This window comes from Prosopis cineraria, unplaced genomic scaffold, assembly GCF_029017545.1.
Source record: "Prosopis cineraria cultivar Desert tree isolate PC_DT_omini unplaced genomic scaffold, ASM2901754v1 PC3, whole genome shotgun sequence".
NCBI lineage: Eukaryota > Viridiplantae > Streptophyta > Magnoliopsida > Fabales > Fabaceae > Prosopis > Prosopis cineraria.
In genome coordinates, this window is record NW_026555334.1 from 47741087 (window position 1) to 47759255 (window position 18169).

The 18169-nt window shown below is 33.9% G+C and overlaps 1 protein-coding gene across 23 annotated transcripts in view; it reads right to left on the reverse strand.

The window, feature by feature from the left end:
- LOC129304991 (uncharacterized) overlaps nucleotides 1-13287 on the reverse strand; it is a 28264-nt gene extending 14977 nt beyond the window's left edge. For 11 of the 23 annotated variants that reach the window (XR_008591827.1, XR_008591828.1, XR_008591830.1 and 8 more), the window contains exons 1-5: nucleotides 12852-13287; nucleotides 12134-12221; nucleotides 11351-11459; nucleotides 10768-10866; nucleotides 10651-10693 (exon numbers count right to left, since the gene is read on the reverse strand). Coding sequence is in view for 12 of the 23 variants with exons in the window: in XM_054944872.1 (XP_054800847.1) it covers nucleotides 10651-10693; nucleotides 10768-10866; nucleotides 11351-11459; nucleotides 12134-12221; nucleotides 12852-12944 (432 nt within the window). In the remaining 11 variants the exon portion in view is untranslated. Of the gene's footprint in view, nucleotides 1-1182; nucleotides 7980-9463; nucleotides 9512-10583; nucleotides 10694-10767; nucleotides 10867-11350; nucleotides 11460-12133; nucleotides 12222-12851 lie in introns of those variants that run through there. The other 12 variants (XM_054944875.1, XM_054944876.1, XM_054944873.1 and 9 more) reach the window with 9 other exon arrangements.
- Nucleotides 13288-18169: the final 4882 nt, after the last annotated feature.

Sequence of the window (18169 nt, forward strand, 5' to 3'; positions counted from 1 at the left end):
TATTCAAGACCATTATGGCTCTCACCACCCCCCTAGGTGTGTTCGGGCCGCAACTCCCCTTTCCAACAACGCAAACCCTTTTCCAGCAAGATCCAGACCTCATCCATGTTTGGGCACTCTTTCCTCGACATTTGTTTATCCTTACAGTGTGTTTAAGGGTTTGTTTGAAGGAGTCTGGAGTGCTCTTGGGATGTGGCTACTGATTCTTCTCTATTATATGGGTTTCATCTCATGGGAAGCCTTAAGAGTAGTTATTTGAACTCTCCTAAATATTCTGAAAAAGGTGACCAGATATGGGACCATAGTATCAGCGGCTAAATATAGGCCTAAAGCAACAATTGCCAAAAGAGGAACGTTTGCAATGCTATAGTCTGGATTGTTGATTCAGGGGCCTCCGAACACATGACTTGTTGTCATGAGTTGTTTACTACTTACACTCCATGTGCTGGAAATGTTAAAGTCAAAAGGGAGTATTCAAATTTCTGATTCTATAGTGTTGGCATCTATTCAAATTTCTGATTTTATAGTGTTGGCATCTATCCTTCATGTGCCTAAAATTGATTATAACTAACTTTCAATTAGTTAATTGACCATCCAATCAAATTGTTATGCTAAATTCCTCCCATCTCATTGTGTGTCTTAGAATCTATCTGTTAGAAAAGGGCCTAAGGCACTATAGGCCCATATCAAGATTAGACCAATTTTCCCTTATTTAAATATGATCTGCTATCTGTTATTAATATCTAATTTTCTCTCTTATCAGCATCTGATGTGATTTGCCAAGATTATAAGAGAGATATTAGTGATTTGTGTAGATTCTCTTCCTCTCATCTCTTCTATATATATATGTAAATGCTTCTTTTGAATAAAATATCAGTGCTGTTCTACCCTAATCATAACATGGTATCAGAGCCTTAGTCTGTGATTAATGGCATATAGGGCAACTCTAACAAACTAGCCGCGAGTCTTCACCACTGGCGACGGCACAATATCGTTGGCCAACAAAGACTTACAAGGTACCGGTTTGAACAAGCATAGCATGAACTCTCCCTTTGGGATGTTGAGTTCAGGGAACGATTCAATCTTGCAAGCTATGATCATTCATCATCTCAATGGCACAACTACCTCTAATGGTCACGACATATTCTGATGTTTGTTCAAGGAAAGAATCATGAGAAATACCTCATAGAGAATCCTCTAGCAATTACAAATGCAACGTTTGAGTCCTGGTAGGCAAAAAACAATATGGTTATGGCCTAGCTCATGAATTCTATGACTATCGAGATTGGCAAAAATTACCTATTGGCAACTACAACCAAAGAAATATAGGAATCTGTGAAGCGCACCTACTTAGTCAAGGAGAACACAGCTGCCATTTTTCAAGTGAAGCGATTACTTTGAAATCTCTTGCAAGGAGAGCACTTTGTCACTCAATATTACAGTGCTCTCATGAGGCTATGGCAACAAATAGATATTTACGAGGTCTATAAATGGACTTGTCAGAAAGATAGGGAATACTACAGAAAGATTGTTGATCAAGAAAGGTGCTATAAGTTTCTACTTGGCCTCAATGACTCCTTTAAGGATGTTCAAGGATGTATAATGGGCATGAGGCCTCTTCCATCACTAGAAGATGCCTTTAACATGCTCAAATGTGAAGGAAGTCGAGAGATTTTGACTCAAGGACATTCTAAGCCTTCGTCTACTTCACTCGAAGGTTCTGCACTTGCTGTCAAATGAAATTAAGGAGATATGAAGGGGAAGAATTCTGGTAGGTATGATCACTGCAATAAAAACGGACACATGGCAAGCCTCAGAATTTCAAATAGAAAGGCAAGGGACTGTCAGTAACCACAACAAATGCTGAAACTGGGGGATTAAGTACTAAAGAGCTACTAGTCTTAAGGAAAGTTCTGGAGAAACATTCTGCATCTGCAAAAATACGTGAGAATAATACTCCTTTTGTGACTATGGCACAAGCAGGTACAGCTTTTACTCAAACTCTTAATAGCATAAAAAAATCCAACAATATTTTGATCATTGATTCTAGGGCATTTGATCATGTAATAGGTTTTAGGAATCTGTTTTCTGAATTTAGTGAATTTTCTAAGCATGAGACTGTTGAAGTTGCAAATGGACAGTATGCTGAAGTATTAGGATCTAGTACTATGAAAACCTCTGAAAATATTGTGTTGAAGGATGTGTTATATGTACCTGAGATTAAGTGCAGCTTACTGTCTGTAAAATGTGTGGCATCTTAATTAAACTGTCGTGCTATTTTTGACAAAAATGGGTGTGATTTTCAGGACTTGGGCCTTGGGGAGGATGATTGGCAATGCTAAGGAGAGGAAGGGGCTCTACTATATCCATGAATCTCCATCAAATAAAAGTTATGGTTTTTTTCCTGTTATGTCTCACGAAGACTTGATGTTATGGCACTCTAGGTTAGGCCACCCTAGTCCACATTATTTGCAACTTTTATTTCCAAATATCAATAAAAAGTCAGTTTCTAAATTTCATTGAGACTTGCCATTTTGCTAAACAAGTTCGAAATTCTAATCCATCCCACAAATATACACCAAGTCACCCTTTTGCTCTCATCCACAGTGATGTTTAGGGTCCATCCAAATTTGAAACAAATTCTAAAACAAGATGGTTTGTAACATTTATTGATGATCGTTCTCGCTTGACTTAGGTATTTCTAATGAAAGAACAATCAAAAATTTTCAATATCTTCAAAAACTTCTACGCCTTTGTTCAAAATCAGTTTCAGACTTCCATAAAAATTCTTCGAAGTGACACTGGGAGGGAATATGTGAATCTGAATTTTCAAAATTTTTTGAAAGAAAAAGGCATACATCATCAAAAATCTTGTGTTTACTCACCTCAACAAAATGGTGTGTCTGAAAGAAAAAACAGACATTTACTTAAAGTAGCTAAAGCTATTATGTTTGAAAGTAATGTTCCAAACAAATTTTGACGGGATGCTATTCTTACATCTACTTATCTCATAAATCGCTTACCCTCCAAAACTTTAAATTTTGCCACACCCTTTCAAAAGTTTTCTGAATATTTTCCTAACTCTCCTCTTACTACCAACATCCCTCAAAAGATTTTTGGGTGCACAGCTTTTGTTTATAATGAAGGAGTAGGAAAATTGGATACTTCAGCCATAAAACGGGTATAAATGTTTTTTTTCTATCACCAATAAAGTATATGTGACCATGAATGTTCACTTCCTTGAAAAAAAAAAAACCTTATTACTCCAAATCACCCATTCAGGGGGAGAATACTGAGAATAAATGGCTGATTTGTAATGATCATCATAAATATTCCAAATTTGGACAGAAACAGGATGTTCCCCATATATCACTAGATGACACCTTTGAACATACTGACTTCTTTGATTCTACAGCCTTACCTTAATATACTAATGTTTCACCAAGAATCAGTTCATATCCTCACTAAACAGACTCTAAAAATTCTGGAAATTCCCAAAACAGATCAGATTTTCAGGATATTAATCCTTTTGAACCTCTTAGCCTGTTCCTTGATGACCTCGAAACTAGGGTGGAGGAACCTAATCATGCCAGCGAACAGAACCATAACAGAGAAAGAGCTGAACTCATTTCTATTCCGATGCAAAGCCATGACTTCACACTTGAGGTAAGTTTTGAAGACCTATAATGGCCTATTGCTCTTAGAAAAGGGAAGAGGAGTTGTACCCAACATCTCATTGCAAGGCATGTTTCCTATAAGAAACTTTCTCCCCATATGAAAACATCTGTGGTGAATGTTGAACAAGTGAAAATTCCTAATAGTTTTTAAGAAGCTATCACTGATCATAAATGGAAGTAGGCTATAGATGAAGAACTAAGGGCACTTTACAGGAATGAAACTTGGAAGATCACCAACTTGCCAAAGGGAAAATCTATTGTTAGCAGTAAGTGGGTTTTCACTGTGAAATATAATGCTAATAGAAGTATAAACAAACATAAAGCCAGATTAGTTGGAAGGGGTTTCACTCAGACCTATGGTATAGACTAGGGGTGCACATGGGCAGGGCTGGGCTGGGCTGGGCAAGACCTTGCCCGATGCCCAGCCCGAAGAATGAATGGGCTGCAAAATGCAGCCCGATGCCCAGCCCTGCCCGCAAAAATGCCCTATTAGTTTTGGCAGGGCAGGGCTAGTTAGGCCGCTTTGAGCCGCCCAACCCATCAAATAATTGCCCTGCTCATAAAATAACAACTCTTCTCACCATTTCAAAATAAAACTATCATAAATTAATAATAATAACCCTATATATCAACTCAAAATAGCATCCATAAAATCATAAACCATAAATCCACGATAACAGCCACAATATTCAATTATCCATAATTCAACATCTAACTTAAAATCTAAAACTACCACAAGTCTTGGCACAATATCAAATTATCCATAATTCAATCCAAAATAATTGCTATAATCCAAAATAACAAAAGCTTGAAGCATCATATGAGAAACAACAATTTCAAAAAGTAGGCTCCAATTCACAAAAAACCTCTTCCCAATTCCCAACTTGCATGAATGAAAGAGGAAAAATATGTCATAACTAAATAGAAAAATTGCAAGAACATACATGAAAATTTAAAGCAAAATAGGAACCAAAATATGAGAGAATTAACAACAATAATATATAAAAAAAATTAGTAAGAAATCATAGAAAAGTTAGCAAGAAATTAATAAAAAAATTAACAAAAATTAACAAAAAAATCACAAAAATCGGGCTGGCTAAACGAGCAGGGCTGCATGACTTGCCTGCTGCCCGGCCCTGCCCGCACATTGCCCAGCCCAAAAATGTACAGAACATTTCAGGCTTTTTTTTTGGGCCGAGCTGGGCAAAAAATAACCAAGTTCGGGTAGGCATACCAGGTAATCGGGCATCATGAACACCCCCAGTATAGACAACCAAGAGACCTTCTCCCCTGTGGCCAAACTCAACTCAGTTGAGATCTTATTATCACTTACTACTAATCTAGATTGGCCACTTCACCAATTGGATGTTAAAAATGCATTTTTAAATAGTGCTCTAGATAAGGAAGTATACATGTAGATTCCTCTTGGTTTGAGAAATTCTAAAAACTCTCATAAAGTTTGCAAGTTGTACAAGTCGCCATATGGATTAAAGCAGTCTCCAAGAGCTTAGTTTGACCAATTCTCTCAAGCTATCAAGTCTTGGGGATACAAACAATGCCAAGCAAATGACACATTGTTTGTCAAGCATTATGGAGAAAAATTAACAATCCTTATTATTTATGCGGATGACATCGTGTTGACAAGGAATGATGTGGAAGAAATCACTAAACTAAAGGGAAATTTGGTAGCAAAATTTGAGATTAAAGATCTTGGTCCCTTAAGATACTTCCTGGGAATGGAAGCGGCAAGAACACAAAAGGGGATTAGTGTATCACAACGGAAATACACTCTAGATTTATTAAAGGAAATAGGGATGTTGGGAGCAAGGCCTGCACATACCCCAATGTAACTAAATCAGAAGTTGACAATTAAACCAGATGGCACAGCAATAATCAAAAAAAGATACCAGAGGTTAGTGGGAAAACTGATTTATTTGTCTCACACAAGACCTGACATATGCTTTCCAGTTAGTGTTGTGAGTCAATTCTCTAGTGCTCCTCAAAAGGAACATATGATAGCAGCTTACAGGATTCTTAGATACTTGAAGCAGACTCCTAGACAAGGACTATTTTTTGCAAATAATATCATCAGAAATGTTGAATTATTCACTGATACAGATTGGAGAGCCTCAAAGAGTGATAGAAGATCAACTAGTAGGTATTGTTCCTATATGTAGGGAAATTTAGTGAGCTGGAGGAGTAAGAAGCAACTAGTAGTGTAAAAAAGTTCAGCAGAATTAGAGTACTGAGCCTTATCATTAGGAATGTGAAGGGATGTGGATCATTCGTCTCTTAAAGGAATTAAAGACTGATCCGAATGGTTCGATGAAGGTATGGTGTGATAATATGCCAGCCATAAAGATCGCTAACAACCTTGTTCAACATGATTGCATGAAGCATATGGAAATTGATAAACACTTCATCAAAGAAAAAATTGAATCTAAAGGGATAGATCTATCTTATATTATGACCAAATCCTCGACCCAAAACAAATTTGAAGGACTCAGAAGCAAGCTAGGAATGATTAATATCTATTCACCAGCTTGAGGGGGAGTGTTGGATAAAGGCCTAAGGTGCCATGGGCCAATATCAAAATTAGACCTATTTTTCCTAATTTAAATAAGATCTGCTATCTGTTATCAATATCTGATTTTATCTCTTATCAGCATATAATTTGATTTGCCAAAATTATAAGAGTGTAGATTCTCTTCCTCTCATCTCTTCTATATATATGTAAACACTTCTTATGAATAAAATATCAATACTGTTCTACCCTAATTATAACACTATCGTCAGGAGCGACAATTGGAAGTGTTAAGGAGTATGAGGGGCTCTACTATATTGAAGCCACCATTCAAGGGGGTAACTCCCCAATTGTTGGTAACTCTACATTTATCTCTAAAGTTAATGATTTTCTATTATGATATAACAGGATGGGTCATCCTAATCTTCATTACTGTCAACAATTGTTATGTCCAAACTTGAATATTAATGACTTTCATTGTGAGGTGTGTGAACTGGCCAAACACCATAAAACGTCCTTTCCTAGAGCCAAATACATTCCCACCAAACCTTGCACAACCATTCATGGTGACTTGTGAGGACCATCACGAACACCTAATCATACTAAAGCCACATGGTTCATTTCCTTTATTGATGACCACACTCATATCAGTTAGGTTTATCTTTTACAAAACAAGTATGAGGCTGCATCCACATTCATGAGTTTCTTCAACATGATTAAAACTTAATTTAATAATACCATTCAAAGTCTTACACACCAACAATGGCACCGAATACTTTAGCCAATCTTTGAGTACTTTTCTCCACATACACATTATTGTTCATACCAGTTCTTGTACCCATACACCCTAATCAAATGGGGTTGTAGAAAGAAAAAATCTTCATATACTTGATGTTGCCAGAGCACTCATATTTACCTATAATGTGCCTAACTTTTATTAGGGGGATGCCATTTTGACCGCAACCTACCTCATCAATCATATGCCCAGTCAAATCTTATCCTTTAGAACTCCTCTCTGCAAATTGTGAAGCATTTTCTCCACATCCTATATTGAAACCAACCTTCCACTTCGTGTGTTTGGTTGCACAATTTTTGTCCATAACCACCAAAGCACCAAGCTTGGATCTTGAGCCATAAAATGCATATTCCTTGTCTATTCTCCAACTCAAAAACAATACAAATGCTTTGACCTTGTCACAAAACACACATTTGTCAACCTTAATGTCACCTTTTATGAAGCTACTCTCTTTTATCCCAATTCTTCAATTCAAGGGGAGAGCACGAGTGAATTTCAGACTTGGAAACAAGAATCTAACAGAGAACTAGTGCTTCTTGAGCTATGGTTTGCACCTATTGAACCTAAGCCATCACCTTCATCTACCCTTCCAACACCATCTCCTCTTATGTCACAATCTGAGGAACACGAGCAAACAAGAGGAGGTGTAAAAGACCAAAAAAGGGAGAATTTTCAGTCTACACTCGAAAAAAGAAATCAAAAGATGGTAAGAAGCTTGTACCTAAAGCACTAAGAGAGTCAGTATTAGAGGTAGCTCCTGAAGTAGAAACACATAGTGACTTAGAATTTGGGGTAACTTCTGAAACCTCAAAGCTCGATAGTACAAAACAAGTAAGTGAATATGCTAATCTTGATCTACTTATTGCTTTGAGGAAGCAACCTCGCTCATGTACTTTCCATCCGATAGAAAGGTTTGCTTCACACAACGCACTCTCTTCTTAATATCAGGCTTTTGTTATCAATCTTGACAAAGTGAAGGTACCTGAGAATATACAAGAAGCTCTAAGCATCCCTGAATTGTGAAATGCTGTCATGAAGGAAATGAGAGCTTTAGAAAAGAATGAGACATGTGAACTTGTTCAGCTACCAAAAGGAAAGAGAACAGTGAGTTGTAAGTGGGCGCTCACCCCAAAATACAAGGCAGATGAAGCCTTTGACAAGTTAACAGGGCTTGGTTGCAAGGAGGTTTACCCAAACATATGGTTTTGATTATAAAGAAACATTTGCTCCGATGGCAAAATTGAACATTATTAGAGTCTTATAGTCTGTAACAGCTAATCTTAAGTGGCATCTTCACCAACTTGACATTAAAAATGCTCTTTTGAATGGAGAGTTGAAGGAAGAAGTCTACATGACTCTACCTCCTAGATTTAATAAAGGTAAGGAAAATTAAGTTTGTAAATTAAAAAAGTCTATATATGATTTGAAATAGTCACCAAAAGCTTGGTGTGATAGGTTCTCAAGAGTTAAAATTTGAAGGTTATAAGTAAGCCTTGTCAGATCATACAATGTTTGTTAAGGTCGAGGAAAGCAAGAAATGTCTCATTAATGTCTATGTCGATGACATAGTACTCACCAGAGATCACCTTAAAGAGATAGAAAAGAGTAAAGGCTGCCCTCGACAAGGAATTTGAAGTTAAAGAGCTCGGGAAGCTAAAATACTTTCTTGGGATGAAAGTTCCCAAGTTAAGGCGAGGAATCTATGTTTCTCAGAGAAAATATATATTTGATCTTCTTACTGAGATAGGTATGTTGGATTGTAAACCTATTAAAACTCCTATTGAGGTCAAGAAACTGACGAAGAAACCTAAGGACAAGAAGGGAAAAGAGGAAGACTCTAAGGAGAAAGATAACTCAGATGAGGAATATGAAGAGGAAAAGGAAGAAGCTACTAACAAAGGGAGATATCAAAAACTTGTTGGAAAACTAATATATCTTTCCCATGTAAGGCCAGATACAACATTCGCGGTCAATATAACCAATCAATATATGAGTTGCCCAATGAAGAGTCATGTAGAAGCAATCTACAAGAATTTGAGATATATGAAAGGTACTCCTGGTAAAAGGCTGTTCTTTAAAAAACATGAGCAAAGATCTACAAAAGTTTACATTGATGAAAGTTGGGGTAGAATTTATAGAGACCAAAGGTCAACCTCTACCTATTGTTCATTTGTATAAGGTAATCTAGTCACATGGAGAAGCCAGAAGCAAAGAATTGTTTCAAGAAGTAGTGCTGAATCTGAGTTGAGAGTTTTAACTCAAGGAATAACAGAGGAGTTGCGGTATGAGTCTTGAATGAAATACAAGTTGAAGCAAATTCACCATTAAAGCTCTACTATAATAATAAAGCTTCCATAAGCATGGCTTTAAATCCAATATAACATGACAGGTCGAAACATTTGGAGATAAATTGACACTTCATCAGAGAAAAAGTGGAAGAAGGAATTATATGTTTGACATATTTACCTACAAAGTTGCAAGCAACTAATGTTTTGACTAAAGGGTTGCTTAGCCCTGCATTTGAGAATTGTATAAGTAAGTTAAAAATGATTAGCATGTATAATCTAACTTGAGGGAGAGTATGAGAATATTTGGTATTCATTGTAAATATTGTACAGTCTATATTAGGTTTTATTAAACATTATTAGTAATTATTTCCCCTTGTGTATATATAGTATGCTTGTACTCAATATTCTAATCAATGAGAAATATCACTCTCAAATTCCACAGATACTTAGTCTCGAATCGCTTTTTATCATAAGTTACCAAATAGTTTGTTTCAGATCAAGCATAATAGAATTTCAAAATGTTCCCATCCCAAACCATAAACCCACAAAATAAATTCTTTAAAGACAGACAAATCTAGCCATCAAACAAGTTACTACTCTAGTCCTATTTATAAATCACTTCCAACATGTTTCATCAAGATAAAAGAAAACCTTAAAACTCATTAACTCTGTCTTAAAATTTGATAAGTTCTTAACTTTGTCCCTATTAAATATATACACTTCAATAACATATTTTCTCTCTCAACATTAAATGAAGGGTAAAAAAAAAAATTTTATAACAAAAATTTAATGATGTAACTTATAAATAGGATCAAAAAAAAAAATCTCTCTCTGCCTTATAAATAAAACCAGAGGAAGTACTCCCTCTGAACTACAATTTAGAGCATTAGTAACTACTTCATGGTTCTCAAAAGAAGCTAGGTCAAACCTTAATCTCTTGAGAACTTTTACATCTTTCCAATTATACCTTGATTAAATATTTTATATAAGTGTTTTAGCAATAAAAATTGAAATTGCAATACATCATTTTTTTTAATTAAAAAAAAAAGTAATAAATGAAATAGGGGTTTAGTTTAAAAAATAATTATGAAAATTACCTAATGCCCTATATTTTGGACCAAGCAAGGGCTCTAAAAGATGTCCTATATTGTGATCAGGAGGGAATATGGTGGTTCAATGCAGATGTGTGATCAATTCTATATGAGTTGAGATACCTTTGTACATATGTTTAGGGTTATAGAAAAATACTACATTTTGAGATCGAAATTACAAGATAAGGAAGATAAGGAAAACTTAACATGTCAAGAGAGTCATATTGACAGCAAAACTGAAGGGAGATATGGGAAAAATCAAAGATACTGGCACCTGATAAAAGAATGTCTCTTTCTCTGCAGTCGTAAAATCAAGCCTGCACAAAGAAATCAGAAATCACTTGCCAAGATAACTATGTGTAACAAGAGAGAGAAAAATTGTGCCACTTACCAACCCCTTTTCATCAGTTGAGCAGCCACAGAAGAAACCTTTGACTGGACAAAGCCATCAGGAGAGCTGGCATGCTGCATGACATAGCATATACAAAAACTGCAACCAACATTTATTCAAAAAAGAATAAGCAATAGCAGGACAAAACATAGCATGATTGAATCGCGACAGAAATGTTCTAATGAAAATCAAAGTGATACAATATAGACTCCTAGCTCTTAAGACCAAGGGTTGCCACTAAGATAATGCACTTGTGAACACATATGTGTATGAGGATCACCAGTGGGTGGATTAATTAGCAACCCTTGAGAAAATATGACACAACTTCTTCCCTGGCTTTAGAAGATGGGACAGAGTTAAATCGAATAAGTCCCATGAATAGTCAAGCTCACACAAAGCCCCCCCCAACCCACCACCACTTCTTTTCCAAGACAAAAAGAAAGGGAAAAACCATACAATAGAGAAGCAGTCATTAGGTAGAAAGAAAAGATATATAGCTGGTAATATAAGTAGTGTGTCAGGGACCCCACAACAAATTTTGTACAAGACAACAATGTTAATGTATTAAAAGGTTTAAGAAAACCTAATCAAGCCTCTCTTATCATCAGAAGTAAGAAAACCCCATTCTCTAATAGCTGCCTCACGGATAGCTGCAGCTGCTTGGAACCTTGCATTTGCTACGAGGGAATTTTCTGCAACAATAAAAATGAGCAAGTATTGGCATGCACTAAACCCGAACACAAAACGCCATACATGCTTAACATTTTTTTTTTTACAATTAAAACTTAAATTCAAAACTTAAAGCAGCCTAGTACAGAGTAGTGGACCGTGTTGGTGGGATTAATTGTCCAAAAAGAAATATAAAAGTTGCTCCCCTCCTTTCAGTTTTGAGTGAAGAGGAGGCTGGGTGAGACACTCATACAGAGGAATAGTGGCCAGTAGAGACACCCGGAAACCATTAGAAGCCACAACTGACATATCTCCAGGTTTGGACATAATGCGGACTTTAGCTCACAATACATCTTTGTGGATGTCAGCAATTCTATGGTTAGCTATGAATCATCTTCTAGGATAACTACAATGATTATTTTATCCAGCAGATGTACAAGCCCGTGAAATTTGTTCCTACTGTCACTTACTGGACACAAAAGTTGTATTTGCAAGATTTTATAAAATTTAACGGAAAAATCAATATTTCCAAATTCTGCACTATCGTCAACAATATCTCTAGCATCATACATAATCCAAGTAAATGTGACAAGATTTTCCTGTTAATGATAGGGATTTTTTTTTTTTTAGCAAAACAGTTCTGCAATTGAATAACGCTGAAATACAGAGGCATTCAATTTTTTCACAGTACACCAACCGAGAATGAATTGGCAAGTTTTATATGGCTGAGGTGACTGGAGTAGCGACAATATAGTAGCCTCAGCTGTTGCTGGATTGATATGCATCTGCAAAAAGATATGTAACAAGAATGATTTCATGGATTAGATGGAAATCCTCGCAAAAAGTCAGAAAATCTCAGTTCATTCACAATGATCTCGTGGATTCAATGCAGGAAGTATTAATGCCACCTGAGTTTGGCCCCAACCATTTACTTTTGAATTTTGATCAGCAAGAGGTAGATAGGAGGAGAGTGAGGAAAATGCAAGTTAAAATATGCTGTTATAAAATCGTAAATAAATTTATCATCGAATTTTAACCGGTTGTTCTAATCATGAAATAGCAAGTAGGAACAGAGTACAGTGCTGGATTTCCAATCCAGCAGTATTTCATTCTGTGACACGGAGCTTGACAGGAAGAAAGAAGGTCGGATGGACAAAGAATTTATGGACATCTCGACACTGGTAAAATATGCTAGCTAGAGTTGGCTCTACAGTAAGTAAATAAATCTACGTTTGTGGGATTTCATGGTTGCGAATTCCGTTCTCTTAAGCCGATTTCACCTCCATGTCAAGAGTTTCTTCTAATTTACCTGAGTTATGTTTTGCTTATGTTCCTTTCTCTCTTAAAATTGAAGAGAAGACGTCAGAAAACCCTGGGGAACAGAAATAACGTTTAGCAGAAAAATTCATGGGAACCTGAATGGAAGAGCAAGCTATTTCGATAGCTTGCATGGTAGACTGAAGCTGGGCCAAATCAGTCGGTCCACCTGCTGCAGCAAACCCTTGCATCTTCGCACCAAAAGTGAAAGACTATGAAACGAATGGTTCGAATTATCAATCCGGCTTTAGTTAGTTCCAGTGTTTTGTAATAACATTGATCAACACATACCACCAGGGGAAAACCCTACGGTGTAATTGTAAACTTGGGATTTGAACGGTGAATGTAGGGTATTGGCCCAGGGAGAGTGAGATGATCGAGTCTAGCAGAGCAACGAAGTTGCACTCCAGGGTACGGAGCAACGGCAGAAGGTAATGGTCTTTTGCTCTTGTGCTGATCCAGCCGTAGCAGCCTGCACCGCCCAGGGACAGGGAGATGAGAGTCACTGCCCGAGACATAGCGGGTATACGAATACTCTGCGTTCGATGTAAATTAATTGAGAAAATAGTTACTTTTTATCAAAATAATGAAATATTAATATCATTCATAAAATAAAAATGTAAAAAATTCACAAAATACGTGTTTTTTTTTTTCGTTTTTTTGTAACGACGAAGTACGTATATCTAATCTAGCATATATAAATATTACTGTTTTGTTTAGTTGGAAAGAAAATGTGAAAAGACAACAGATTTTTCCCCGTTTCGATGGGAAAAAAATGAAAAAAAAGAAAAGGTAAAAAGAAAATAGGGTGTGAAATTTATTTTTTTTTTAAACTTTTTTTTTAAGTGAATAAATTTTGAAAATAAAATTTTTTTTACCATCTACCCTCTTTCTTATTTATTTTACGCTCTGACTCTCAAAAAACTAATTAATTATATTAATTTAATTTTAATGAAATAATTTAGTTTATAATTTGTAACTTTTGTGGTTATATATTATATTAATTTAACTATTTAATTAAATAATTTGGCCATTAGATCAAGTGTATAGAATTACATTAATTTAATTTTAATTATTTGATTTTAAAAAATAATATAAAAATATATTTTTAATAAATGATTTATTTTAAATTAATTTAATTATGTTAATTTTAATATAATTTTTGCTTTCAATTTATTTTTACAAATATAATTACATGAAATATGATATATTTTAATACAAGGGTATTATAACTATTATGATATCTATTATTTTTTTACTTTTTATTATTTTTTTCTATCCATTTAAATAGGAGGAGTGGTGATATTTTCTTTTTAATTTTTTTTCTTTATTTTTTTTAACTTTTTTTTTCCATCTAAACGGAGCGTACAAGTTATTCATTCCTTTATATTTGGATTAATTTAACAGCAGAGTGCATTATATTGATCATTGTACGTTGTTGACTTGAGACACAACTAAAATCATAATTTTGAATTTGCAATTAATTTTGATAGGGTCTAGATATTATAAAAAAAAAACTATAGCTCAGAATGTATAATCTATAATCTATATCCATAATTTTTATTGTTTATCTTTAATATAAAATATTTATAATCAGATGTACTGTAGATTTACCAATCCATCGCGCTTTTCTTTTTCTTTTTTTTAATTTTTATATGATAATTTAAAAAATGATATAATAAATAAAATTAACTGATAATAAAAAATAAATTATAAATATAAAAATTAAAATAAAAAAGTGTGGAACATGCAATAAAATTACAAATGTGAAAAAAAAAGGATAGTTATGCAATTCAATGGAAAAAAATTTATTTTTAGATTTGCAGTTTATATAGAATAATAAGTTCTAAAAATAATAAATTGTTGCTTGTGTTTTTAACATGTAAAAGGTTATGAATTATAGAATAAAATAAATTGCTGTTTATACTTTTACGAGCTATTTGATTTCCGGAAAGTATGGTAATGAAATTAATTAAATAAATAAAAACAAAAATAAAATCTCCATTTTATTTAGTATGATAAGTTAATTGCACGTTTTTCTCGGGTTTTAGTCTTTCCATGAAAAACCAATACCATAAATGTGAGAATAACCATAATATTCATGAGTCTAAAGCATCATGACTCCATTCTAATTATTTTTATATTATTTTTAATTCATTTACTTAGTTTTTCCTTTTACATTTTATCTATATTAAAAAATTTCAATCCCAATTTTTCTATTTTCTTTTCACAAATTTAGCTCATTAAAATTTTCTTCCCTCTCCATTCTATTCTATCTAGACCAAGATTTAATATCCCATGCACAGGTATAAAATATAGTTCCTAATTAATTTGATGTGTATTGAGATGTTTGAATATTTTTTGTAAAAAAATCATGTTTTAATTTTGAAATACAATGTAAATGTTTTAATATAATTCCACAAAATCATTATTTTGGGCTTTAACATTCCATGGAATCATTTGATATCAAGGTCAAGTTATAAAGATTGATTTTTCTAATTTAATTATTAGTGTAAAATTAATAAGATTTTTGTCAAAATTATCTTTAATTATAAGTGCAGTTGATAAGGTTTTTTAATTGATACACCCTATTAAATATGGGTAAGTATGTAAAAAGTGTGTGATTTTAGAGATAGTTAAATAATTTATCGAGAGTGTAATTCAATTAAAAGTGTATTATAATATAAAATAGATGGAGTATAAATCTTATGATTATTTTATATTATGTTGGTGGTTTGACTAAGTTTAGCATTCACCAAAACATATATGTTTTTCTTTCTAACTTTTGCAATGTCTCATGATAAAAAATTAACATTGATAAATCCAAATTTTTTTGTTCTAAAGATGTCAACATCAAGCTTTACAAATTAATAATGAGTTAGAAATTTCTCTTATAGGAAATCTTAAAAATACTTTAGAATGCCACTAATCCATGAAAAAGTTTTCAAACTTATCTTTACTTCTTTCCTTTATAAGATGAATTCGAGCTTTGCAAATTGGAGAAGTCGTTATCTAAATATTGTGGGAAAATGTGTGCTTATTGAATATGTTCTTTCTTCTTTTTCTAACTATACCATGCAAATTATACCCTTACTTGACAACGTTTTTGTTAAATTGGAAAAAAATCTCATGAAATTTTTTTGGGGTTCGCCAAATAGGAACAAAAAACCTCAAGTTCTCTTTTAGGACTACGTTGCTTCATATAAAAAGGATGGGAGAATTAGCATCAAAAAGGCCAAGAATTAAAATATTACCTCATCACAAAACTATGCTGGAGTCTCATCACTCAACTAAACTGCCTTTAGGTATGTGTCTTATGTGATGGATGCAAGTGTAATAAACCTACAATTCATATAGTTGTTAAATCAAGCTTTTCTCTCATCTACATAGAGTAGCACATGCAAAGTCTAAAATAAGTTTATGCCTCATGTTAGCTAGAAAGCTAGTGGAGGAGACTAGACCTTGTTTTGGTATGTTAAATGGTCTCCCTTCCTTGATCCTCTTGTTAGACATGCTTTTAGTAATGCTGACTCTATTCATCACACAAGAGTTTATAATTTCTACAATATCATAGGTGTTGGGATTTTGATTTTTTAAAATACCACGTCCACTCTAATGTGATTGGACAAATTGTACTCATGCAAGCTCTCAATCGACAAGGTGGTGATGATGTTCTTTTCTAAAGGTTCTCCTCTAGTGGTGACTTATTTTATTAAACATGCTTACAAAGCTTTAGAGATCCATACGAACCAAAACCATTATGATATCTAGTCCAACATTTGAAAGTGGCTTACTTATGAAAAAATTAAATGTTTTTTTGAAAAGTTTCTTGGGATCATTTCTAAACCAACTACACGTATACTAATGGAAATACTCCTTAATAACATATTTGTCCCCTGGGTTGTAACTTCATTAACTCTTCTATTCATATTTTGCTTGATTGTAAGAAAGCTCAAGAGGTTCGAAAAAGGTTAATGAATCCTACATAACTTAATACCTTTTTCTCTATTTGTGTGTAAGATTAAATAACTTGGAATGCTAATAGTGAAGCAAGTGGTTTGAGAACGAGAAGAATGCCTTGGCAAAGACTTTTTCCAAGCAAGCTGGAACATATGGAAAGCCAGATGTAAGAATATCTACTTTCAAGATGATATCCTAAAAGGTGACACTACCTTCTCTTGCACTCAATAGATCATCAATAACCTAAAACTTTAATTCAAGACCAGCCATGTAAGCAAAAGAGACAATGGGTATGAAGCTAAATGGAGCCCTCTTAAACCTGGATGCAGTCTTGATATTGATGGCTTAGTTAGTACTAACAGTGTTGTTGTTTGTAGAGGCATCATCAGAAATGATAAGAATGATTGGATTAAGTGATTTTTTTAAATATCTTAGCTATCATCCTAACACAGCACTTGAGCTCTTAGGAATATTGGAAGGCCTTAATCTTTGCTGGCATGAGAAATTATCCAAAATTAACATATACTCTAATTATGTAGAAGCTTTGTCACTTATTGACTGCAGTTACTGTAACATCTCAAGTTTTAAATTCAAAATCTAATTAAAAGGAAACTTAGTAAATTGGTGGATTAAATAAGTTAATCATGTTTATAGGTTCTTAACTGAAATTTTAGATTATTAGACATCTTCAACATCAGGCTAGACTAGGGTAAAAGTTAGATTAGATCAAGTTTAATTATGGAAGTTAAAGTGAGTTTTGGCTCATTGCACCACATGTCATAGCATGACACTACATGTCATGGTGCATGATGTGGAAATTTGACAAATAAGACATGGTTTGGTGTGAAAATCAAAGGGAAAATATAAGAAAATACAATGGAGCTTGGGAGTTGGCATTTTCCTCTAACAAGGTGTCAAGTTTTGAGTGCTTGGGAGCTACTTTTGGGCTACCAATCAACTGGGTAAGCTTTTTATTCCTTTCTTCTACTTCTCTAGCTTGTTTTCTTGAATTTTGGAGAATAGGTAGATGAGTTCTGGCTTGGAGAAAGATTAAATTCAAACCTTAGAGCTTGTATATACCTTTATAAGCTTAATTTGAAGTTCTTTATCTAGAATAAATGATTTTGTATAGTTAGGTTGTTGGGTTAGATAAACCCTAGCTTGGAATTTAGGATTTTAAAGTTGTGAGAGCTAATTAAGCAAATAATTTAGATTTTTAAACATTGAATAAAAATAATATGAGTTGGTTGTAACTTCAATTAGCTCAATGATATAAGTTAAGGGCCTCAGATAGCTAAATTTAATAAATTTAGTTAATGAGCATCATGTTAAGTCAGAAAAATAACGTAAAATGCTTAATATTATAAATTTTAGTAACTTGGAACCTCTTTGAGATTGAAGAGACTATTGAAGCATCACTTTTACCACAAGTAATCCTTTTGTATCAAAAAAGTTG